This window comes from Tursiops truncatus, chromosome 20 (genome assembly GCF_011762595.2).
Source record: "Tursiops truncatus isolate mTurTru1 chromosome 20, mTurTru1.mat.Y, whole genome shotgun sequence".
Classification (NCBI taxonomy): Eukaryota; Metazoa; Chordata; class Mammalia; order Artiodactyla; family Delphinidae; genus Tursiops; species Tursiops truncatus.
The window spans coordinates 7,937,573-7,959,649 of NC_047053.1; the positions used below are offsets into that span (position 1 = coordinate 7,937,573).

The 22,077-nt window shown below is 41.0% G+C and overlaps 1 protein-coding gene across 4 annotated transcripts in view; it reads left to right on the forward strand.

Moving 5' to 3' along the window:
* MYH10 (myosin heavy chain 10) overlaps window positions 1–22,077 on the forward strand; it is a 129,007-nt gene that overhangs the window by 2,233 nt on the left and 104,697 nt on the right. For all 4 annotated transcript variants that reach the window (XM_073798318.1, XM_033847518.2, XM_033847519.2 and 1 more), the window contains exons 2-3: window positions 4,594–4,970; window positions 18,588–18,744. In XM_073798318.1, the coding sequence (XP_073654419.1) occupies window positions 4,594–4,970; window positions 18,588–18,744 (534 nt within the window). The remainder of the gene's footprint in view (window positions 1–4,593; window positions 4,971–18,587; window positions 18,745–22,077) is intronic.

Consider the following 22,077-nt stretch of genomic DNA (forward strand, 5'->3'; position numbering starts at 1 on the left):
CAGGCTGGATGGAAGGTGAGATGGAGGAAATTTTGAAGGGCACGTTGTATGGTGAAAGACTCTAGGCTTCAGCAGATGATGTACTTACTTGTCATATAGGAAGAATAAAAATTCCTGGTGTCGGCTCCACGTTTCAGAAACATTTAACAGGGTGTAAAGATATTCACAGAGGTGGCTTGGGCCATGAATAGCGATAGTGTCCTTTTGCACTTAGTTTGTATTTCTGCTCATTTGGTTGAACAGGATACTGATAAATGAACAGACTTACAGGTCTCTGTAATGTAAGTGACCTCTGTGGTAGCGTTACACAAATTGGGACAATTCTGTTTTAGCTTATCCGTCTTAGAGAGATGCGCTATCATATGGATCCCTTATCCATCATTTTTGTTTGGCTTTTTATATGCAAGATATTCATAAAACTGTTTTTCTGTGCCTGTACCTATAGTAGGTGCTGGGAGGCAGTCGAGAAGTTTCCTGGGTGATATTTCATTGAGAGTCTAAAATGGCCTTGGAGATGGAGCCCAGGGGTGTGTGTGTCTAAAAGCAAATGAAGGGGATGGGGCTTTGGCTCTGTAGGGAGCTAATTTGTGCACAGATAAATGATTCACCCATAATTAGGCAGTTATTTCAGATGACACCAAGAACCTTCAGATTCTGTCTGTTGCAAAGATGTTCCTATTTATTCCTTCTTTTCCTCCAATATAGGTTTTTTTTTTCTATAAAATACAAAGCCTTTGCTAGATTGTGCTAGTGCGTTCATTGGCCGAGCCTGTATTCTTTTTTTTTTTTTTTCTGGCGGCTTGTGGGATCTTAGTTCCCAGATCAGGGATCGAACCCCGGCCCCCGGCAGTGGAAGTACAGAGTCCTGACCACTGGACCGCCAGGGAATTCCCTGAGCCTGTACTCTTGAAGCCATGATTGATAATTGATCCGAGAGGCAGTATGTCGTGTACTACATGCCCTTCAAAGTTTTCTCCTTCTCACCTTCCATCCTTGTAGCATGTGCTCTGGAGCTGAACTGAGTTTACTCCCAGCTCTGCCCCTCGTTAGCTCTGTGACCTCCAGCCAGTTATTGGCTTTCTCTGAACCTTGGGTTCCTCATCTGTAAAATGGAGATATGAATAGTACCTACCACGTAGGGCTGTTGTGAGGATTAAGAGTTAATACATACATAAACTGCTTAGAATAGTGCCTGGCCATGGTTAGTGGTATATAACAACAGTATCTGCTGTTTTCAAAATTCTAGTATTATCCTTTCTGAAAGGCAAAGCATTTGGGAGAGGTTTCCCTATTAAATACCAGCATTATCAAGATTAGGTACCAAATGTACAATGGAATGAAAAAAATACAACATATTTGGCAACCACAAGTGAAGAGTTAAAATGAACAAAACATCTTCACTGGCCTCAGGGACTCTGTCAACTAAACAAGGATTTGAGCACCTACTACCTGAGTCCTCTGGTACAAAGGCCAGGGAGGGTTAGAAGAATGCCAGGAGAGCGGTGCAAAATGTTAGGAGAAGGCTAAGGATTAAATTGCCAGGTTGACCTGAAGAGAACTTCTGAAAGGGTGGCGTTGGGTTAGGATTTGAAGGAATGGTTAGCTTTTGGTGGTGGAGGAGAAGCTGAAGCTTACAGTGAGGGTCGGCGCCATTCATGTAGTATTGATCAGTAGGTATATAGAGGCCCTCCTGTGGACCAGGGGGTAAGCTCACCGTATGGCAAAGACAGGAAACCATCCTCATAGTGTTTAGTTAGTTGTAGAAAACTCTGGAAAAGTAAAAATTAAAAGTAGTTTGTGATCCCACTACCCAGTGAAGACCCAATGACTATTTGTTTCTTTTAAAACAAAAAGAAAAAAAAGTGTTTATGTAATTTCCCCCCCCACACAAAATCGGGAGCATATTGTAATCACACTATTGTGATCTCTTGTGGGGTTTTTTCCCTTATATTAAATTATAGGTGGTTCCCCACCTAGAAAAAGTACATACTGATAAATTTAAAATGTGTTGATTTGATCAAATAATTTATAAATCCATGATTTACTTTTAAAAAAAGAAAAAAGACCTGCCCTAGAAATGACCTGTTAAGTTACTATAATTTATAGTCATTTGTTAAATCTAAGCGTATAATTACATGTCTAATGTAAAAGTAAAGAAATGTGTGCATACACACAGGCAGCAAGGCAGTTTCTGTAGTGTTGTATGGGGTATACAGTTTATACCTAATAAGAATAAGAGGAACTTGTTATCGTATTTTGTTCTAGTTGGATATTTTCTCTTTTAAGAGACTGTCCTTCCTAAGGCAGAGTGTGTGTCCTATTGTCTGTATCCACATTCATCCAGGATAATTCCCATTTCAGAGCCATCCTCTTCCTAGCAGTGGGTAGCGAGTGTATAGGTTGGGAAGACAGAAAACTTGTTAATAATCGTATCAGTGCAGTCCGGAGAGGTGATGGGTTTTTGAAACCGTTCTTCAGAATGTACGTGTGTGCTTGAATATTTTGTCTAGTGCCCTCTCCCACGTGGATGCCTAGGAAGGCAACTGCAAGTACAGTTAGAGAGCATATTAGCAATTCTATCGGTAGAAGTCTTAATGTTACATGTTTTGTGATTTTTTTGTTTGTTTTATTCTGTTTTGTGATTTTGTTTTAGCCAAGTGTATACTCCTTGAAACGTTAGCATATCCTTTAAATCAGGTTATGAATTAGTCTAAAACATTGGTTTTCAACCTTTTTTTCTACTCCAGCATACCTGGTGGTAACAGTGGTTCACCATGGCAACCAGAGAACTGTGGAGGAATGGTTCTCGAAGTGTGGTCCAGCATTATCTGGGAGTTTTTGTTAGAAATGCAAATTATCGGGTCCTCCACCCCAGACCTACTGAATCATAAATGCTGGCAGTGGGGCCCCGCGGTCTGTATTTTAATGAGCCCTTTAGGTGTTGCTGGCGCCCTTGCCAAAGTTTGAGAACCATGCCCCAGGGCATGAGTGTTTGCAATCCTTTACATTGTTAACAGCCAGTTTCTGAAGAATCTTAGCTATTTGATTCTAGTACCTTCTTACTGGGACTGAAAGGGCTAGTATCTTGTACCCACTATCAGTGTTTAATCTTTTAGGACAAAGATAAATAGATCCCTTTAAGAACCCGAAGAAAGTTATAGGTGTTCTCCTCAGAAAAGCACAGATATACGAGAAAGTTGTACAACGTTTTTAGACCATTTCAGTGACTTCACGGAGCTTGAACTTTGTCTACAGCCTCGAGGTTAAGAGCCTCATAACAACTTTGGATGACTTTATGATTTCCCTTGCAGCCTTCCATTCTGTTGCCTACCAAGAATCCCCATCATTTTGGGGAGAGGGAAAAGTTGGGAGGGTTTGGTGGTTACTCACTTGCCTTCTTTCATTGACTTGGATGAGATTTGTAATAACCTGGAATTTGGAGTAATAACATTAGTATTTAATGATGGTGTTGGATTCCAGAAAGATATTGTCAGGCAGGAATGACGAGTCACATCAGAAAGGTGAGTGACGAATGTAAAATCCTGTCCTGTGATCCAAAAAGTCAATCCCACAAGTATAAGAGGAGAAGTAGCTTCAAGGACCACGAGTGGAGCTTTCGCTGACAGTTCCTCGTGAACCAACCATAAATGAGCGCTCAGTAAACCACTTACGCCTTGAGATACTGTTCATTGTAAAAGTCACAGAAGCAGTGCTTTCCCCAGTGTGGCCTAAGGCTGTGAACAGTTCCTTTTCTTCTGCACTGGTCAGACTGTCTGGAATATTCTGTTTGCTTCCAGTCCCCACACTCTAAAGGGGCATGGAGTCTGTTTAGAGGCGAGAGACCAGAGTGGAGGAGTGAGTCCTGATGAAGGACGAGATGCAGGAGAGGAACTGGCGGGGAGCAGCTGTGGGCCTGGAAGTGGAGACCTGAACAGCCCCCATCACATACTTGAAAGGCTGGGTGTGATGCCAACTTACACGCTCATCCCCTGTGGTCTCGTGATCACACTGAGGCCACATGGGCCATAGCGAAGCTGCAGGGGGCTGGCTTGGGGTAATTGTAAGGAAGAACGTCGAGTCTGTTGTCTGAAGGTAGGATGGGAGGCACATTCTAGACCTGAGGGTCGGTCTGCTGGCAGCCACCGTGCATTTCTGTAGCTATCAGTACATCCTGGTGGTCCAGCAGCACTCCATGGGCCTTTTGTCATGAAACTTTGTTTTCTTTTTCTTCCTTTTCCTTTCCCTTCTTAAGTCCCTGTTTAATTTGTAGTAAGGGTGAAATAGGAGATGGAGAGGGAAAAAAGGGTGAAACTGGAACTTTGCTTTTCCCTCCTGCTTGTTTTCCAGCCGTCAGCGACAGGCTACATCTTGAGTGGTCCTCAGACGACCAGAGTCATCATTTGTGGTCAGGCCTGAAATTTACCTTGGAAACCCAGTTAGTACGGCCATGGAGAGGGCTACCGCAGCTCCTTCACTCAAAGTTCACGCTTTCTGTTTACCAAAGCGTTTGTTTTAGGTTTCTTAGAAGAGTAAAATTTGTGAACCATCGTATATTTTGGAATATCTGACTTTGTCCTCCTCCTCTTCTCGCAGAGGCAGTCGCTCTTGGATCCCTTCTGTTCACAATGGCACAGAGAACTGGACTTGAAGATCCGGAGAGGTATCTCTTTGTGGACAGGGCGGTCATCTACAACCCTGCCACTCAGGCGGATTGGACGGCTAAAAAGCTAGTGTGGATTCCATCAGAACGCCATGGTTTCGAGGCAGCTAGTATCAAAGAAGAGCGGGGAGATGAAGTTATGGTGGAGTTGGCGGAGAATGGAAAGAAAGCAATGGTCAACAAAGATGATATTCAGAAGATGAACCCACCTAAGTTTTCCAAGGTGGAGGATATGGCAGAATTGACGTGCTTGAATGAAGCTTCTGTTTTGCATAATCTGAAGGATCGTTACTATTCAGGACTTATCTATGTAAGTATGCCCTCTAAGTAATCATGTGAAGTGGTGACTGGGAATTAATGGAAATTATACATGCTGTCCTAATCGATGTGGAATGCTCACATACTCTCTGTTTACCGCGTCTATTTCTATTAAAGATAGAAAGATTGTCCCTTGCTTACCCAAGTCTTGCTTTGCTTTAAATCTTAACACATAATTTTAAATAATCCAGTCTGCAATTAAATATACTAAAATGGTGTTTGAGACTTTTGTGTAGTGGTGCTCTGGAGCTTAATAAGAGGGGGGAGAGCGTGTGGCAGAAAGATAAGGGACTTTCATATGGTAATAAGAGTTGCATTAGTGGTAGGATACAGACGGCAGATTGGTAGGAAATCCAGTGTATATCCAGGGGGTATAAAGTGGCGGGGCTGCAAGCTTAGAGGTTTCAGTGAGGAGCAAGACCAAGGTCATCGGGTACAGGGAAGTCGGAAAGCGGAATGCTGAGGTTTTTAAGAGGAAACAGTTCGGGGTGAGATTGAGGCTGGGGTTGTCCTGTGGTTAGCAGTTGACACATGTGTCACAGTCACTGACGGTGTTGTGACCATATAGAAGTTCCCGAAAGTAATAAGGGATCGGGGTTGAGAGGAAAATGCAAGCCAGATACTGAAAGAATCTCTAATGCCAAAAGAGGCTTGAAGGGATGGTAGACACGGGTGGCAATGATTTAAAGAAGGCCGGGTAATTAGCAGCAACATGGATGGACCTAGAGATTATCATACTGAGTGAAGTAGGTCAGAAAGAGAAAGACAAATACCATATGATATCACTTATATGTGGAATCTAAAATAGGACACAAATGAATTTATCTACAAAACAGAAACAGACTCCCATACATAGAGAACAGACTTGTGGTTGCCAAGGGGAGGGGGGGAGGGATGGATTGGGAGTATGGGATTAGTAGATGCAAACTATTATATATAAGATGGATAAACAACAAGGTTCTACTGTATAGCACAGGGAACTATATTCAATATCCTGTGATAAACCATAATGGAAAAGAATATGAAAAAGAATGTGTGTGTGTGTGTGTATAACTGAATCACTTTGCTATACAGTAGAAATGAACACAACATTGTAAATCAACTATACTTCAATAAAATAAATTTTAAAAAAGAAAGAAGGCAGGGTAGATAGAATGTAGATTTAGAATGAAGAGAAGTAGAGGGGAAGGTTGACACTGTAATGGTCTGAATTTGGAAAAGAGAAGTTGAATTTTATGCAAAGAGTGTGGTACTAACGTCCATGTATAATTCAGAACTTCAGCAAAGCAGAAGTCGTTTCCCATCGAATTAGTTTATTTAGTGGATGTTTACTGAGCACCTACTATGTTCTAGGTGCTGGAGAGAGTGTGGTGAACAGGCCAGGCCAAATCCCTGCCTTTGTGGTACATCCTATACGGAAATAAAACAGGACTATGGGATGGCTTTCCCCAGCGGGTCAGGGAAGGGCTCTTTGAGAAGGTAGCATCTGAGCTGGAATCTGACTGATAGGAGGGAGCTAGCCATGGGAACATCTGAGAATGGGTAGTTCATTCATGACCTTTGCCAGAGTAGTCTGAATCAAGCCTGGTGGTCTCTTTCATTTTATTTTATTTTATTTTTTTCTCTATGAGTTAGGATGCAAAGTAAGGGTAAGAGGCACCAGGGTCCGGAAGGTGGCTTGAGAATGCGTAAGGTTTGGAAAGGGGAGGAAGCCAAGGGTAAGAAAACAATTGGAGAGCAGCATTGGGAATCCAGCTGAGACTGAATAACAGAATGTGTAAGGTGGCCACATTTTTGTCTGGAGAGAAAGGAGTGGAGAGAGGGAGTGAGAAAACTGGGAAGTGAAGAGATTGTGGTCAGATCATTATGTTGACATCTGAGATTTGAGAGGTGAATCAATTTTGGATACCTGGTGCGGTGAATTGCAAAGGGCTGGAAATGCAGGGACGTAACCAAAAAGCTGTGGAGTGCTGCGCTGTGGAAAGGAGCCTTTCTGCCCCCAGACCCCACGCTGCCCTCGAGGGCTGCTGCAGGGAGGAGAGAGGAGGGAAAGAGAAAGGGGAAGGAAGTTGTGGGTAAAAGGGAAGGAGGAGGGAAAAGACAATTTAGTCTTTTGTAGCCATTTCTCATGATAATTCTAAGACTTTGCAAGTATCTTTTATCGAGTTTGTTTGATTTTTTTTTCCAGCTTAATTCGGGGACAACAGGAGTGAATTTCTGGGTTTCTTTTCAAAGCACGGCCCCCTGGGCTTTACAGCAGGAGAATCTGAGTTTTTTCTTTTTTAAAAAATTTATTTATTTATTTTAGGCTGCTTTGGGTCTTCGTTGCTTCCCGGGGGCTTTCTCTAGTTGCAATGAGCAGGGGCTACTCTCCATTGCGGTGCGCGGGCCTCTCATTGCAGTGACTTCTCTCGTTGCGGAGCACAGGCTCTAGGCAGGTGGCCTTCAGTAGCTGCAGCATGCGGGCTCAGTAGTTGTGGCTCACAGGCTCTAGAGCGCAGGCTCAGTAGTTGTGACACATGGGCTTAGTTGCTCCGCGGCATGTGGGATCTATCCGGACCAGGGCTCGAACCTGTGTCCCCTGCATTGGCAGGCAGATTCTTAACCACTGCACCACCAGGGAAGTCTGAGTTTTTTCTTGAAGTACTAAGGTCACAGCAGAGGTGAGGGTTTGGGAGGATCATACCTTCAATTAGTGGGGTGGAGAAAGGGTTCCTATGGAAGATTCACGTTGGAGCGCGGACTCTAAAGAAACCTAAGAGAATGGGGCTATGGATGGCCGTGGCTGCTGAACACTGAGTGAAGGGTATAGTATTGGGCTTTGGAATTCACCCAGCACTTGAAATTGATCAATTGAGGTACCATGGTATAGACACTATAATAACTTGGATAGGACCTTTGGGATATATTTCTTTTCTTTTTTTTAAAATAAATTTATTTATTTTTATTTATTTATTTTTGGCTGTGTTGGGTCTTTGTTGCTGCACACGGGCTTTCTCTAGTTGCGGCAAGCGGGGGTTGCTCTTCGTCGCAGTGCACCGGTTTCTCATCGTGGTAGCTTGTCTGTGGCTCGCGGGCTCTACAGTGCAGGCTCAGTAGTTGTGGCTCAGAGGCTCCAGAGCACAGGCTCAGTAGTCATGGCTCATGGGCCCAGTTGCTCCACGACATGTGGGATCTTCCCGGACCAGGGCTCGAACCTGTGTCCCCTGCATTGGCAGGCGGATTCTTAGCCACTGCGCCACCAGGGAAGTCCATTGGGACATATTTCTATAGATAAGACATAACATATGTTCATTTAGGTAAGTTACTAACAGGTTTGGTTATGTTATTTCCTTATATTTTCTTTGGATTTAATCTCCCCAACTTCCACCTTCTTAGGTCATTAATTTTCATCTTCTTAATAAAACTACTTAAAAACTGCAGATGTCTTCTCTACTACGTTTTAGCTTACTTCACACATTTTGACATGTAGTATTTTTAGTGTTCTAAATATTTTCTAGCTTCTATTATTCCTTATTTAACCTATGAACCATTTAAAAGTATACTTTTAAAATTCCTAAATGTTGTTTTTTAAGTTATCTTTGTGTTATTGATTTTTAAATTAATATAGTCCATATAATAACACTCCTTGTTTTTGTGAGACTTGCTTCATGTAGCATATTGTCAGTTTTTATGAGTGTTATGTGTGTTTGTTAAGAATGTGTTTTCTGTTGGGTGTGGAGTTCTATATGTGGCCGTTAGACTAAGTTTTTTAATTGTGTTTAAACTTTACTAATTTCTCTCTTCTTGGTCTGTTGATTATTGAGAAGTGTCTTAAAATCTCCCAGTGTGTTTTCTCAAACTAAGTATGCATTCCTTAAAAATATAGTTTAGTTTTGCCTGTTGATGAATTTTTATATGAATGCCTCTCTTAATACATACCTTTTTGTGTATTTTTGCTCAGCATTACAATTTTAAGATTCACCCACATTACTTTGTGTTGATGTAACTCAGTTGTTCTCAAAGGGTGCTCTACAGACTCCTAGGGTTTCTTTAAGACCCTTTCATGGGATCCTTGAGGTCCAAACTATTTTCATGATTACTGAAGACTTTATTTGCCCTTTTATTGTTGACATTGGTACTGATGGTGTAAAAGCAACGGTGAGGAAAACTGCTGACACCTTATCGTGGGTAAAAGCAGTGACCCCAAACTGTACTGGTGGTCGTACTAATCCAGTTTCACTCCAGAATGTCCTTGGTAAAGCAGGAGGAATGATTGAATTTATTTCAGCTCTTGAGAACACATCTTTTAATATTCTGTGTGATGAAATGACAAGTATGCATAAAGCGCTTCTGCTGCATATTGAACTAGGATGGTTGCTTTGGAAAAAAGCACGTGTGTAGCTATTTGAGTTGCAAACTAAACTTGCTACTTTTTTTGATAGAATACCTTTTTATTTGATAGAATGGCTGATAGATAAGCTTTGATTAATTCACACTGGGGTATTTGGCAGATATCTTCTTGAAAATGAACAAAGTGAGCCTGTCATTTTAAAGGAAACAGTTGAATGCATTTGTTGACAATGATAAAATTTGAGTTTTCACATGAAAATTAGAATTTGTATCTGCCACTGTGCACTTGACAGCTTGTCAACACTTAAAACCTTCCTGATGAGAGATAGATGGCAATATTAATGAATGTGACTTTTTTTTTTAATGTCATATAGTGTGAAATGTCATCATTTGGAAGACTTGAACAATTCATCGAACCAGAGTTTTCCAAATGATGTGTACATGATGTTACAAAGTCATGCCTGGGTAAAAGATTCATTCACCTGTGCAAGCTTAGCCAATGGATTTGATGTATGTAACAGAGTATGAAAAGTTCACGGACAGGGTGTCAGATGCTACATTGCGTCTAATCTTTAAGAAATTCTTACTTGTCGAGTTTTGGTATAGTATCGAAGAGGAATATCTATAATTACATGAAAAGGCTGTTAAAGTACTCCTCCCTTTTCCAGTTAAATATCAGTGTAAGGCTAATTTCATGTGTTTCAGTCAAAACAACATCACAGTAGACTAAATGCTGAAACAGAGTGTTGAGTGTTTTCTATTAAGAAAATTGAGTGTTTTCTATTAAGCCAGACAATAAAAGATTTGCAAATATAAAACCGTACCACTCTTCTCACTTTTATTTTGGAAAACAAAAGGTTGTTTTTCATAAGAAATGTTATTTATCGTTATTTTTAAATGAATAAATACACATTTAAAAACTATGTATGTACGTATATTTGTATAAAAATATATAAAACACAAGATCTTTAGGACCTTTAACAATTTCTAAGAGTGGTAAAGGGCCCTGAACTATAAAAGTTTGGGTGTTTCGTTCCTTTTTGTGGAATGTAATGTTCCATTGTAAGATTTTTGCCCCAATTTATTTATCCTCTCAACTGTCTTTGGACATTTTATTTTTCCAGTTTGTGGCTATTATTGTACAAACAGTGCTTCCGTGAACAGTTTCGGACGTGTCCTGGTGCACATAAGCATGGCTTTCTAGAAGGTGTATAACTAGGAGTGGAATTTCTGGGTGATATAGGACATGCATATCTTTAACCCATATCTTCAGCTTTTCTAGATAATGCCTAAGTTAGTCAGATTCCAGCAGGAAACAGAAGGCCCTCTAACTAGGTATTCTGTGAATTTAATAAGGGGACGATTTACAAACATGTGAATAGAGTTTAGAAAACAGATGCAGAAATGTCGCAGTATCCCAGCACTAGTGATGGCTGAGAGCCCTGGACCCATCTTCATCTTTAAAGGAACAAAGAGCTGTTACCTCAGCTGGGAGAGGATGCCACGTGGAGAGGGGCTTCCTGGCAGGAATTGTGGCCGCCTTTAGAGGGAAGCAGACAACTAGCAGGGAGGGGCCTGGGGGATAAACATCCTGACTTCATTCTCCCCCTACCCTCAATCTCCTGCTGCCTAGCTCAGTTTGAAGCCAGAGGAGAAGGGAATCTGGTGATATATTTCTTAGGGTCAGCCTCAGTTCCATTTGGAATTTAATTTTGTGTGTGGTATAAGGTAGGGGCAAGGTTAACTTTTTTCCCCCAAATGGCGATTCAGTTGACCCAGTGCCATTTACTGAAACGTAGCCCTCTCTGCACTGCTCTGAAGCGCCACCTTTGTTGTAAATCAGATGCTCATAAATGTGTGCTTGACGACCTGTTCTGTGTCGTGGGTCTCTGTGCCTGTCCTTGGGCTGACACCACATTGTCTTGATTATTACAGCTTTAGACTATGGCTTGGTGTCCAGTAGGGTAAGTTCTCTCATTTGTGTTCTTTAGGATTGTTCTGGTGTTAGGTGCTTTGCATTTCAGTATAATTTCAGAACCCACTTGTCAGTTTTTCACACACACACACACACACACACACACACAACCTTATTGGAATTTTTATTGGGTTTTTGCTGATTCGATAGTTCATTTTGGAGGAGAAATGAGATCTTTACAATATCTGTTCATCTAGTTCATTTATTTAGTTCTTAATTTTTCTCAATATGTTTTAGGTTTTTTTTGTAGAGGCCGTGTATATCCTTTGTTGGATTTATTTTTTGTAGGATTTATTTTTAGGTGTTTGTTTGTTTGTTTGTTTTTGCGGTACGCGGGCCTCTCACTGTTGTGGCCTCTCCCGTTGCGGAGCACAGGCTCCGGATGCGCAGGCTCAGCGGCCATGGCTCACGGGCCCAGCCGCTCCGCGGCACGTGGGATCTTCCCGGACCGGGGCCCGAACCCGTGTCCCCTGCATCGGCAGGCGGACTCTCAACCACTGCGCCACCAGGGAAGCCCTAATTTTTATTTTTTTAATAAATTTATTTTATTTATTTATTTTCGGCTGTGTTGGGTCTTCGTTGCTGTGCTCGGGCTTTCTCTAGTTGCAGTGAGCGGGAGCTACTCTTCCTTGCGGTGCACAGGCTTCTCATTGCGGTGGCTTCTCTTGTTGCGGAGCACGGGCTCTAGGCTCGCAGGCTCAGTAGTTGTGGCACACGGGCTTAGTTGCTCCACGGCATGTGGGATCTTCTGGGACCAGGGCTGGAACCTGTGTCCCCTGCATTGGCAGGCGGATTCTCTAGCACTGCGCCACCAGGGACACCCTAAGTGTTGTTTTTAAATTGTTACCATTAGGTAGGAATACAGTTGCCATGTTTTTTTACAGTTAACTTTTGTATATTGACATTATATTCACCAACCTTACTAAGTTTATTAATTGATTATAATAGTTTAGCTGAGGATTCTTTTGGATGTCGTGTTGAACACACTCATGTTGTCTGCAGATAATGACATTTTTATTGTTTGCTTTCTAATTCTTGTACATTACTTTACTGCATTGTCTAAGAAGTGTAAATGTTTGTTGAATAGTAGTGGTTATTGGAGGCATCTTCGTATCATTCCCGATGTCAGAGGGAAAGTTTTCAATATTTCACTATTAAGAATGACTTGTTTTCTTTTGAATATTTTTTTATTAGATTCAGGGAAGTTTCCTTTTGTTCCTAGTTTTTATCCCGCATGGATGAATTTTTAGAAATACCGATTGGTTGTTAATTTATCACGTTTTTCCAGTTTCTGATCAGGTGATAGTGTGATTTTCTGGTTATTTTGTTATTGTAGTGAATTATATACTATATTTTTTAGTGCTAAGACTAACCTGGCAAAGACCAAGTATTCTTTTTATGTATTACTGGATTCCTGGATTTTGTTTGCTGGTATTTTGTTTAGAGTTTTTGCATCTATATTCATAAATGAGATTGACTTAAAAATTTACTTTCTTATGATGTCCTTGTCATACTTTGCTATCAAGATTATGCTGGCTTTATAAAATGAATCATGGAATGTTTTATCTTTGTATCTTCTCTGGAAGAGCTTGGATAAGATTGATGTGATTTCATTTTAAAATAATGATATAGTTTCGTTTGTGGGGACGTTTTTCTTTCATAGATATGGAATTTTTCAGATTAAAAATTTTCGGTGTCAGTTTTGATACTGAGTTTTTCTGGAAATTTGTCTATTTCGTGTAAATTTTCAAATTTATTGGCATAGTGTTGTTCATAATACCCTCTTTTTTCCTGTAGGATTGGTAGTGATGTCCTCTCACTCCGGATACGGATAATCTGCTCCACCCTTTTTAAAATGAGCCTCACCAGAGCTTTGTCAATTTGACTAACCTCAATCATCTCTTTTAATTACTTGAGCATATTATTGTGTAAGATAATAATCCAAGGCAATGAAAGTAGCCCCACCGGGAATCCACATATTATCTTGGATTCTAGTCACAACTGTTGCCTTACGTGCCACCTACTGTATATAAAATTGTGAAGTTAATTTGAGGCTCTGCGTGACACCAAGCTAGTCCTAGAGTTTTGCTCTGGGCAGGCAGTTAGATGAAGGGGATCGAGCACGTGTGGATCAGTCAGGGATTTACATCCTTCCCAACTGGGCTTTGGGCTGGTCTATTTCTGGTATACTCTAAACTCTCAGGGTGTAGCAGTTAGGGTTCTAGCTGAACGCCTGGGGTATTTACCCTCCTCCGGAGTGGCTTTTTTTTTTTTTAAAAAAAAAAAAAAAAAAAAACAAGGTCTGCTGTGCTGTTGAATTTCCCATAGTCCGGATTTTGTTGATTGCATACCGGTGGTGCCTTCTGTAAACTGGTAGTTGGATGCGGCGGCTTGATCTGATTCAGATTCAGGACGCACAGGATGCCAGCTGTCTCTCAGTTTACAGTGTTGAGATGGATCAGTGACTCAGTTTGGGCTTCATCAGGTTGATTTGTGCTTTAGGAGTGTCTACCTTCACCCGAGGGTTTTAGAGCCGGTGGTGGGCACTGTCCTGATCCATCATTTCATTAGGAAGCAAAATGGTGATAGTCTAATGTCATCATTCCTTCTGTTATTATTAGCTTGATGAATTTTTTTTTTAACTCAATGTGTATTACAACACCTCCCCGCCCCAACCAGGCACAGACAGTTTTCTTCAAGTTTATTTTTGATTACTGTTCTCTTTACAGAATTTTGACCTTTTTTCCTCCCTAAGGAGCAATGATTAATATTTTAGTTATCTTTTCTTTGCTCTCCATGTTCATCTTTCCTCTGTGTATTTTTTAAATTGGTTTTATCTTTGTGCCTTCTTTTTCTTTTATTATTTACCTTTGTTTTATCTTTCTTTAAGAGTCCATGTTGTATTACATTCTGTTGCAGCCATAAATCTATTCCCTAAAGTTTTCTTTCAGCTTATTTTGTAGAGAATGTCCAGAGGTCATTTCTCTCTCTGAATATTCTGGAAGATGATCTTTTCCTTATTACATAGGGTTGTTGTTGTTTTTTTGTTTGGTTGGTTTGGTTTTTGCGGTACGTGAGCCTCTCACCGCCATGGCCTCTCCCGCTGCGGAGCACAGGCTCCGGACGCGCAGGCTCAGCGGCCATGGCTCACGGGCCCAGCCACTCCGCGGCACGTGGGATCCTCCCGGACTGGGGCACGAACCTGCGTCCCCCGCATCGCCAGGCGGACTCTCAACCACTACGCCACCAAGGAAGCCCTGTTGTTGTTTTTTAAATACACATGTGAATTTTATCTAGGTGTGGTGTTTGCAAATGGTGTGAGCGACCTATTCTTTCTTCTCTTCCTTTCCTTTTTGGGCGGCGGTCTGATTTCTTCTGAGAGCAGCGGTCGGGGTGTAAGTTGGGGTGATGCTCCCAGTTCAATCCCCTGTTCCTAATGAGAGACTGTTGTATCTGCTCTATTGCACTGATATCTATACCTGCCTCTGTTTCCTGGTTCTCTAATCCTTCAAAGCTATGAAGTAATAATGTATATGCATATCCCTGTTTTCTTAGACTGAGGCCTGACCCTAAAGGATAGCAACATTTCCCAATACTGGATAGGAGATGGGCATTCCCGGCAGAGTGGTCGGCATATGGAGAAGCCTGGAGGCATAAAGCAGCACAGACTGTTGGGAAAATTTCAAGGTTGTTTTGGTGCTAGTTTTTTTTTTGTTTGTTTGTTTTGTTTTTACATCTTTATTGGAGTATAATTGCTTTACAATGGTGTGTTAGTTTCTGCTTTATAACAAAGTGAATCAGTTATACATATACATATGTTCCCGTATCTCTTCCCTCTTGCATCTCCCTCCCTCCCACCCTCCCTATCCCACCCCTCTAGGTGGTCGCAAAGGTGCCAGTATTTTTGTATAATACCTGTTACTTGGTGTCTTAAAGCCTTTGCAAACTTCTTCAAGGCTTTGCAGTTCTTCAAAATGTTCTCGTGGCTTTAGGATTCCAGTGTTTCCAACTGTTCAGTAGGCACTCATTCTCCTGGGCTCCCTTATTGTAATGAATCTCCTTTTAACGTGCCACAATCTCAATATGTTAAAAGGGGATTTAGTATCTTTCCCCACAAATCAAATGATTTTTCCCGTCCACTTGTTACTTTTCCATCTCTAAAGCTTGACAACCTTGGAGTCATCTTTACCTTGAGGCTTGAATGGTTTTTTCTATTCAGAGTCCTGACTGCTGTTGAATCTCCAGCCCGCTTTCTTCATGACTCATCCCAGCTCCGTTTTTGTCTTGTTCTTCTCTCCTGTAGGCCTGTTACTGTGCCTGGAGAGGTCTCTGCCTCCTGCTGCCCACCTCTTGCCCCTTCAGTCTCTTCTCCATATGGCTGCCAGGTTTATGCGGTTTCAGGAATGCCTCTTTCCTTCCATCACTCTTCTCTCCAGGCCCTCTGATACCTGATCCCCTAGAGTGGACAAAATCTGCCCGTCTGGGCTCTTTTCCCTCACCTTCCACAGAACAAATTGTTGTCAGCTAGACTGCACTTCACTCTGCCGTGGATATACCCGGCCACCAAGTTTTACATTCTTACTATTTTATTTTATTTTTTTAAAATTTTAAATATTTATTGATTTGGCTGTTCCAGGTCTTAGTTGCGGCATGCAGGACCTTTGTTGCGGCACGCGGGCTCTAGTTCCCTGACCAGGGATCGAACCTGGGCCGCCTGCATTGGGAGCACTTAACCACTGGAGCATCAGGGAAGCCCCACGTTCGTACTATTTTAATAGGAATTCCTTTATCCGTCCTTTTAACCTACTAATCTTTAAAAAGAACATCAGAGACCCTCTAGGTCTGGACTTAGTACCTAGTTGTACGGTTTCCGACAAGATGGCCATGACCTTCAGTGGGGTTTGTCGTGTGTTCCGCTCCAGAGTTTCTCTGTTTAAAAGGCTTGTTCATCTTTCTTTTTTTGTATCACTCTCTTTTCAGTGCCTTATATTATGTCTTGTTTGCTTAGTGTATCTTTATTGTCCTCATCCCCTAGAGCGTATAAGAAGGTGCTTAGTATCTTCCTCATGTATTCAAATGCTTAATAATGAGTTTACTTTGAACTTAAGGCCTCCAGAGAAATTAGCAACACATCGCCCTCCTTCCGTGTGACTTGGGGAGGACAAATGTGGTACAGTACTGGTTTCAGCGCAGGAGCCCAACATTTGAGCTAATTTTCAAGATAGAAGCTTAGCTTTTTAAGCACTTCAGTTTACTATTTCCACTTAAACCTCTATTACTGCTTCGCTTTGGCAAGCATAGGATACTGATGATTATTCAACCTTGTTTTTTTGGTGAGATTTACCCATCTCTGTAATCTTCGTCCTCAGAAAAGTCCCCAACACATGATAGACACACACGTTGGAATGATTTCTGATTGCAAATGTCCTCATTAGGATCTGTTACCATGCCGTACATGCTACGGGATGTTAAACGGAATTGGCGTATTTTGACTTCCTTGGAGGTTTTGGGGTTTTTTGTTTTGTTTTGGCAGTCTGTAATTATTCTCCTCTTACAAAAGAGTGACGTGCAGAATTTGTAGCTCCACGATCGACTCTTATCTCATTTTTGAAGGAAAAAGTGGAAGTTGTATATATAACAATTGATTGAGATGTGTAGTTACGATTTGTCAAATTTCCTGTGTATAAATTAAACTCAATAAAAAATTAAAATGTTGAGATTGCCTCTCCTTAGTTTTCTCGCCCTTAATAAAATCTGTTTTTATTGTCTCTCGTTGCCTTTTTGTCCTGTGGGTGGCAGAGAGAGGCTGGCCTAGTTAGACTAGAGACTAGGTGGAAGGTGCCAGGCTGCTGGGTGGGTGGCCTGAGAGCCAGCCCGGGTTCTTGGAGGTCTGATGCCGGACACGAGAAAGCCAACGGCTTCAGGCCCAGCGGTCACCCAGGGAGGGGCAAGTAACTACTGTGGCCTCAGGCAAACAGTAATCAGTTTAGCAATCAGGCAAACCCCCCAAATCGGTGAGCTCAGGGCAGGGCCCTTGCTTGCCTTTGTCTTATTCCCAAGCGCTAATCTAGGTAGGAAGTGCATTCCACATCCGAGCCTCCGTTGGGAGGGAAGCAAAGATAAAGGAGAACAGCTGCTGAGGTGGTTCTGATCACTTAAACTTTTTTTTGGCCGCCTTTCTCCTTTCAGCATCATTCACTGCAACGTTCAGAATAGAGTGGGCTCGACAGTGCCTCCTGGTGGCCACTGCCAGGACTTTCAGCCTTTCTGAACACAGCTGGTTGGTTAGAAGCCCCTCGGTACTGCCTGGGGAGCTGAGCACCACTGGTCCTCGGCCTTTTCTAAGATCCTCTTGCCTTTAGATTTAGAATCACCCGAAGTAAAGGGTCTGCTTCCCGGTGCAGCTGAGGTGCCTTCAGCCCCACCAGGACTGGAGCATCTAGCAGCAATCCTAACCGCTCTTGATTTTCCATAATTCCCAGAGTCAGTTCTCAGAAATCATTCCGTGTGAATTAAAAAAACCCCAAAGGCAAAAGTGCTCCTAGTATTAATTCTGAGCAATGATTACCCTACTGATGAGGAAGGTTTTTATCTTCTAGACTAGTGGCTCTTAAAAATTTTTGAGGGCCCCCCAAGAGCTTTTGTTTATATTTCATGATATTTACTGTGTTTAGAAAGTAAAACATAGATTTTAAATATTTATCAACTCATTTAAAACTAAACCTAAAACAAGTTGACATAAATGATTTTTATGAAAAAAACCCCTATATTTTCCAAAGCAAAAAAAATTAGAAGAGTAAAAATGTTTTACACTTAAAAAAAAAAACTCTTTAATAATAACCTTTCCAGATAATTGTGGATATTCTCCTTTGATACTGTACCCAAACTTGGCCACCGGTATTTCCTTAAAGATGAGTTGCAATGTGGAATCTGAAACTACCTTAATGAACGTTTCATACCTCGTACACTCATGAGAGAATGAGTGTGAAAAAGCAAATGACATGTTGTTTGAATAATGACCCGTGGCTTCATGAAGCCATGAAGCATATATTATTATTTCCATTTGACAGATGAGGGAATTGAATCTAGGAAGTACCACTTAATAGGCTCTCTGTAGGAGAACTGCTTGTGGTTTGGAATTGCCCATTATGGGTGAGATTTAATTTTAGGGATAGATTAATTGTGCAAATGATAAAGGTCCCCTGTTCAAATTACTGTGTGGTTTGTCTCCTGATTGGATCCTGTGGATATATGCAGTTGTTTTTTTTTTTTAACACTGTATTTTATTTTTATCTATTCTAGACATATTCTGGACTCTTCTGTGTAGTCATAAATCCTTACAAGAATCTTCCCATTTACTCTGAGAATATTATTGAAATGTACAGAGGGAAGAAACGTCACGAGATGCCTCCACACATCTATGCCATATCTGAATCTGCTTACAGATGCATGCTTCAAGGTAACTGGAAATGTTAAAATGCTACTCAGAATTTCTTAAATATAATTTGGGTTTTTTTAGAATGCCTCAATCTTTTCTACAGAGGGCTTTACTTTTTTTTTTTTTAAGATTAGAAAGAAAAGTGATAGATGTTTATTGTAGAAAAATTATGAATTCTTAAGATTAGACTAGGCAATATGACCATCTTCTATAGGCATCCGGTAAGTATGCTTGGGGCTTCATAAATACTCCATGTTAATTTTTCTGTTAAGAAGCATCTAGTTTTTATATATATTTGATCTCTCCACCACAAGCCAGTATAATCAAAGCTCTACTGCATTCGTTTTTAAAACCCACAGGAAGAATAATAGAAAAGGTGGATGCATCATTGGGGAAAGAAAGATTATAAAATATTTTTTATTTAAATGCATGAAAAAGGACCCAACAAAAGTTAAACAGCATGTGTGGAGTTGGTGGGTTTTGATTGTTTCCTTTTTGGGTTTTGAATGAAATATAAATTTGAAGAGTCCTTAATTGGAATTATGGCTTCAGACGCAATGATTTATGGAGGAATTTTTTTTGAAAACTAGAACGGAGCAGTTTTGAATGCATTTAACATTACTGAGTAACAAGACTGCATTTATTTTTTTTTCCTTTTAAATTTTTTTAAATTTTAATTTTCTTGAAGTATAGTTTGATTTGCAATGTTGTGTTAATTTCCGGTGTACAACAAAGTGATTCAGTTATATACATATACATGTTCTTTTTCTTTTTTTATTTTTTTTTATTTTGGTCACGCCACATGGCTTGTGAAATCTCGGTTCCCTGACCAGGGATGGAACCTGGGCCCCGGCAGTGACCCCGGTGGCCCCTAACTACTAGACCACCAGGGAACTCCCTTATATATTCTTTTTCCTTCTTTTCCATTATGGTTTATCACAGGATATTGAATATAGCTCTCTGTGTTATACAGACTGCATTTAAACGTGGGACTTCCTAGCACTATGTGAAATCTTCTATAGTAACTCTCCCTCTCTCTCCTTTTATTTTTTTAAAAATGAATTCTGTAAAGTAAAATAAAATCTACGAGGTCTTCAGGAAGCAGAGTATGCTGCATCCACCTGTCATCAAATCTCAGGTCCTGGAAAGGCTGCCTGGGTGCTGGGTCTAAAGGGTAGTGTGAGGGAGTTAATACCCATTTCCTAGTCAGGTATCATCTGGATTCTTCTTATATACCAGGTCATTGGAGGCAAACAGGAGGTGCTTTAGGACTAGAATAGTGGCATCGATGGGTAAGAAGACGTTCAGAGTCCAAAATGAGCTTAGGCTTAAAAAAGATTCAATTTAATAACCCTTTCTAAGGTTCAGAGCCAAGAATGTTAAGAAATGGCCATGACGGTGGTAAACTGCAGTCAGGTGACGGAGAAGGAAAATCATCAGCTTTTGTTTTGTGTCTCATTCTGTGTCTCCATTAAGAAGAATGATCTTTACATGCAGAAAAGTATTTGTATGAATGAGCAAACTGCCTTATATGGGAGAAGAAATTGGCCAAAGTACACTCCTCCTCTGATTGAATCCATATTGTCTCTTCTAAACAAATACATTCTCACAGCTGAGACTATCGAACCCCTGTTCTTTGAAGTATTATATAGAACAGGAGTTTCCAGAAGGCGGGGATGGTCTCACATTATATAATTCTAATTTTTAAAAAGAGGAAGAGGCTCCCCTTTATATTAAGATCAAGAGCTCCCACTCTTGATCTATACCTGCCAAGAAACATTCTAGAATCTACTGTTAATAGTCTAGAAACAGCATGAACATATTCCTCACATTACTTTACACTGAGTAGGAAGGGGAATATAGTAGACAGTGTTATCAGAGAATTAGGACTTCTCCATGGCGTTCCATGGCCCCTGTGATCTCCTCGTGGTTGGATGCTGCAAAGTTGTGCCTGAGATGCTGGTTAATGATAGAGGTTGGCCAGGCGTCAGGGTGTGCACCAAGGGGTTTGTGCCCTTTCCAACATTCTGATCAACATACTTGAAGACATAGGATGCATGCCTGTAAAATTTATAGATGACATGAAACTGGGAGGAAAAAGAAATACATTTGATGAAAAGAAACAGAGTTTTTAAAAGCTCTTGACAGGTTGAATGGTGAATTGACTCTAGTTAAGAGGGATAAATGTTAATGCCCCACTACTGGGTTTCCAAACCAACTGTATGAATACAGAATGAGGAAGATGTGGCTTACCAGTATATGGTATTATTAATATCATCACTAATGCTAGAATGAACCTGTATTGAATATTATTATGTGCCAGGCACTGGGCTAAATGCTTTATGTGTATTATTTAATCCACAACAATCCTATAAAGTAAATAGAATTACTGTCCCTATTTTGCTGAGGCACAAAAAGTTAAATAACTTGACCAAGAAAATGTAAATAGTAAGAGGTATATGAACGAGGATTCAAAACTAAGGCAACGTGACACATTCTTATCCACAATCAAACTGCCACGTGAACGTTAAAAGAATTAGTTGATAGTTTTGATTATGTAATAATTTAAAACAGACAATAAAAAACAAAAAAAACACCCCACTCTAACCAATTCTGCTGTATTTTGTTCTATAGGTAGGGGGCTACCTGCTGATATAGGGTACAACACAGTCGGGTGGGACGTCTGCTAGAGCAGTCAGACAACAGTCAACAACAGCAACTGCTCATGAAGCTCAGACCAGCTACCGATGCTTATCCATCTAGGTTTTCAATTACAGTCGTGAGCAAATAGCTAAACGTCAGTGGGCCTACGAAGAGGACCTGTAGCTTGACGGGACCATGTGGAGGATTCAGAGCAGATGGTCCTACTGAACAGAGTTTGGTTTTTTAACACAAAAAAACAGAAGAGAGCTTACTTTTTTCCCTTAACTTTAGATTCTAGGGGATATTGCATCAATAAAATGCAGAGGGACTTCCCCGGTGGTCCAGTGGTTAAGACTCCGTGCTCCCAGTGCAGGGGGCATGGGTTCGATCCCTGGTTAGGGAATGAAGATCACAACGTGCCGCGTGGCACGGCCCCCCCCCCCCCAAAAGCAACCAGTGGGACTTTGGAAAAAAAAAAATGCAGAGTGTGCCTGGCACATAGTAGTTGTTCAAGAAATATTCATTGACTGCATGCGTGAAAGTAGAGTTCTTGGACATATTCTTGCTTGCAAAAGTCATCAACTCTGAAAGCATGGGATAGCAGAATTGACATAATTGGACTAAAGCAATGAATTGGAAGACCGACTCAAGGAGTTCTTCCAGAATACACAGCAAAAAGAAACTGACGGAAATTATGGCAGAAAGAGTAGG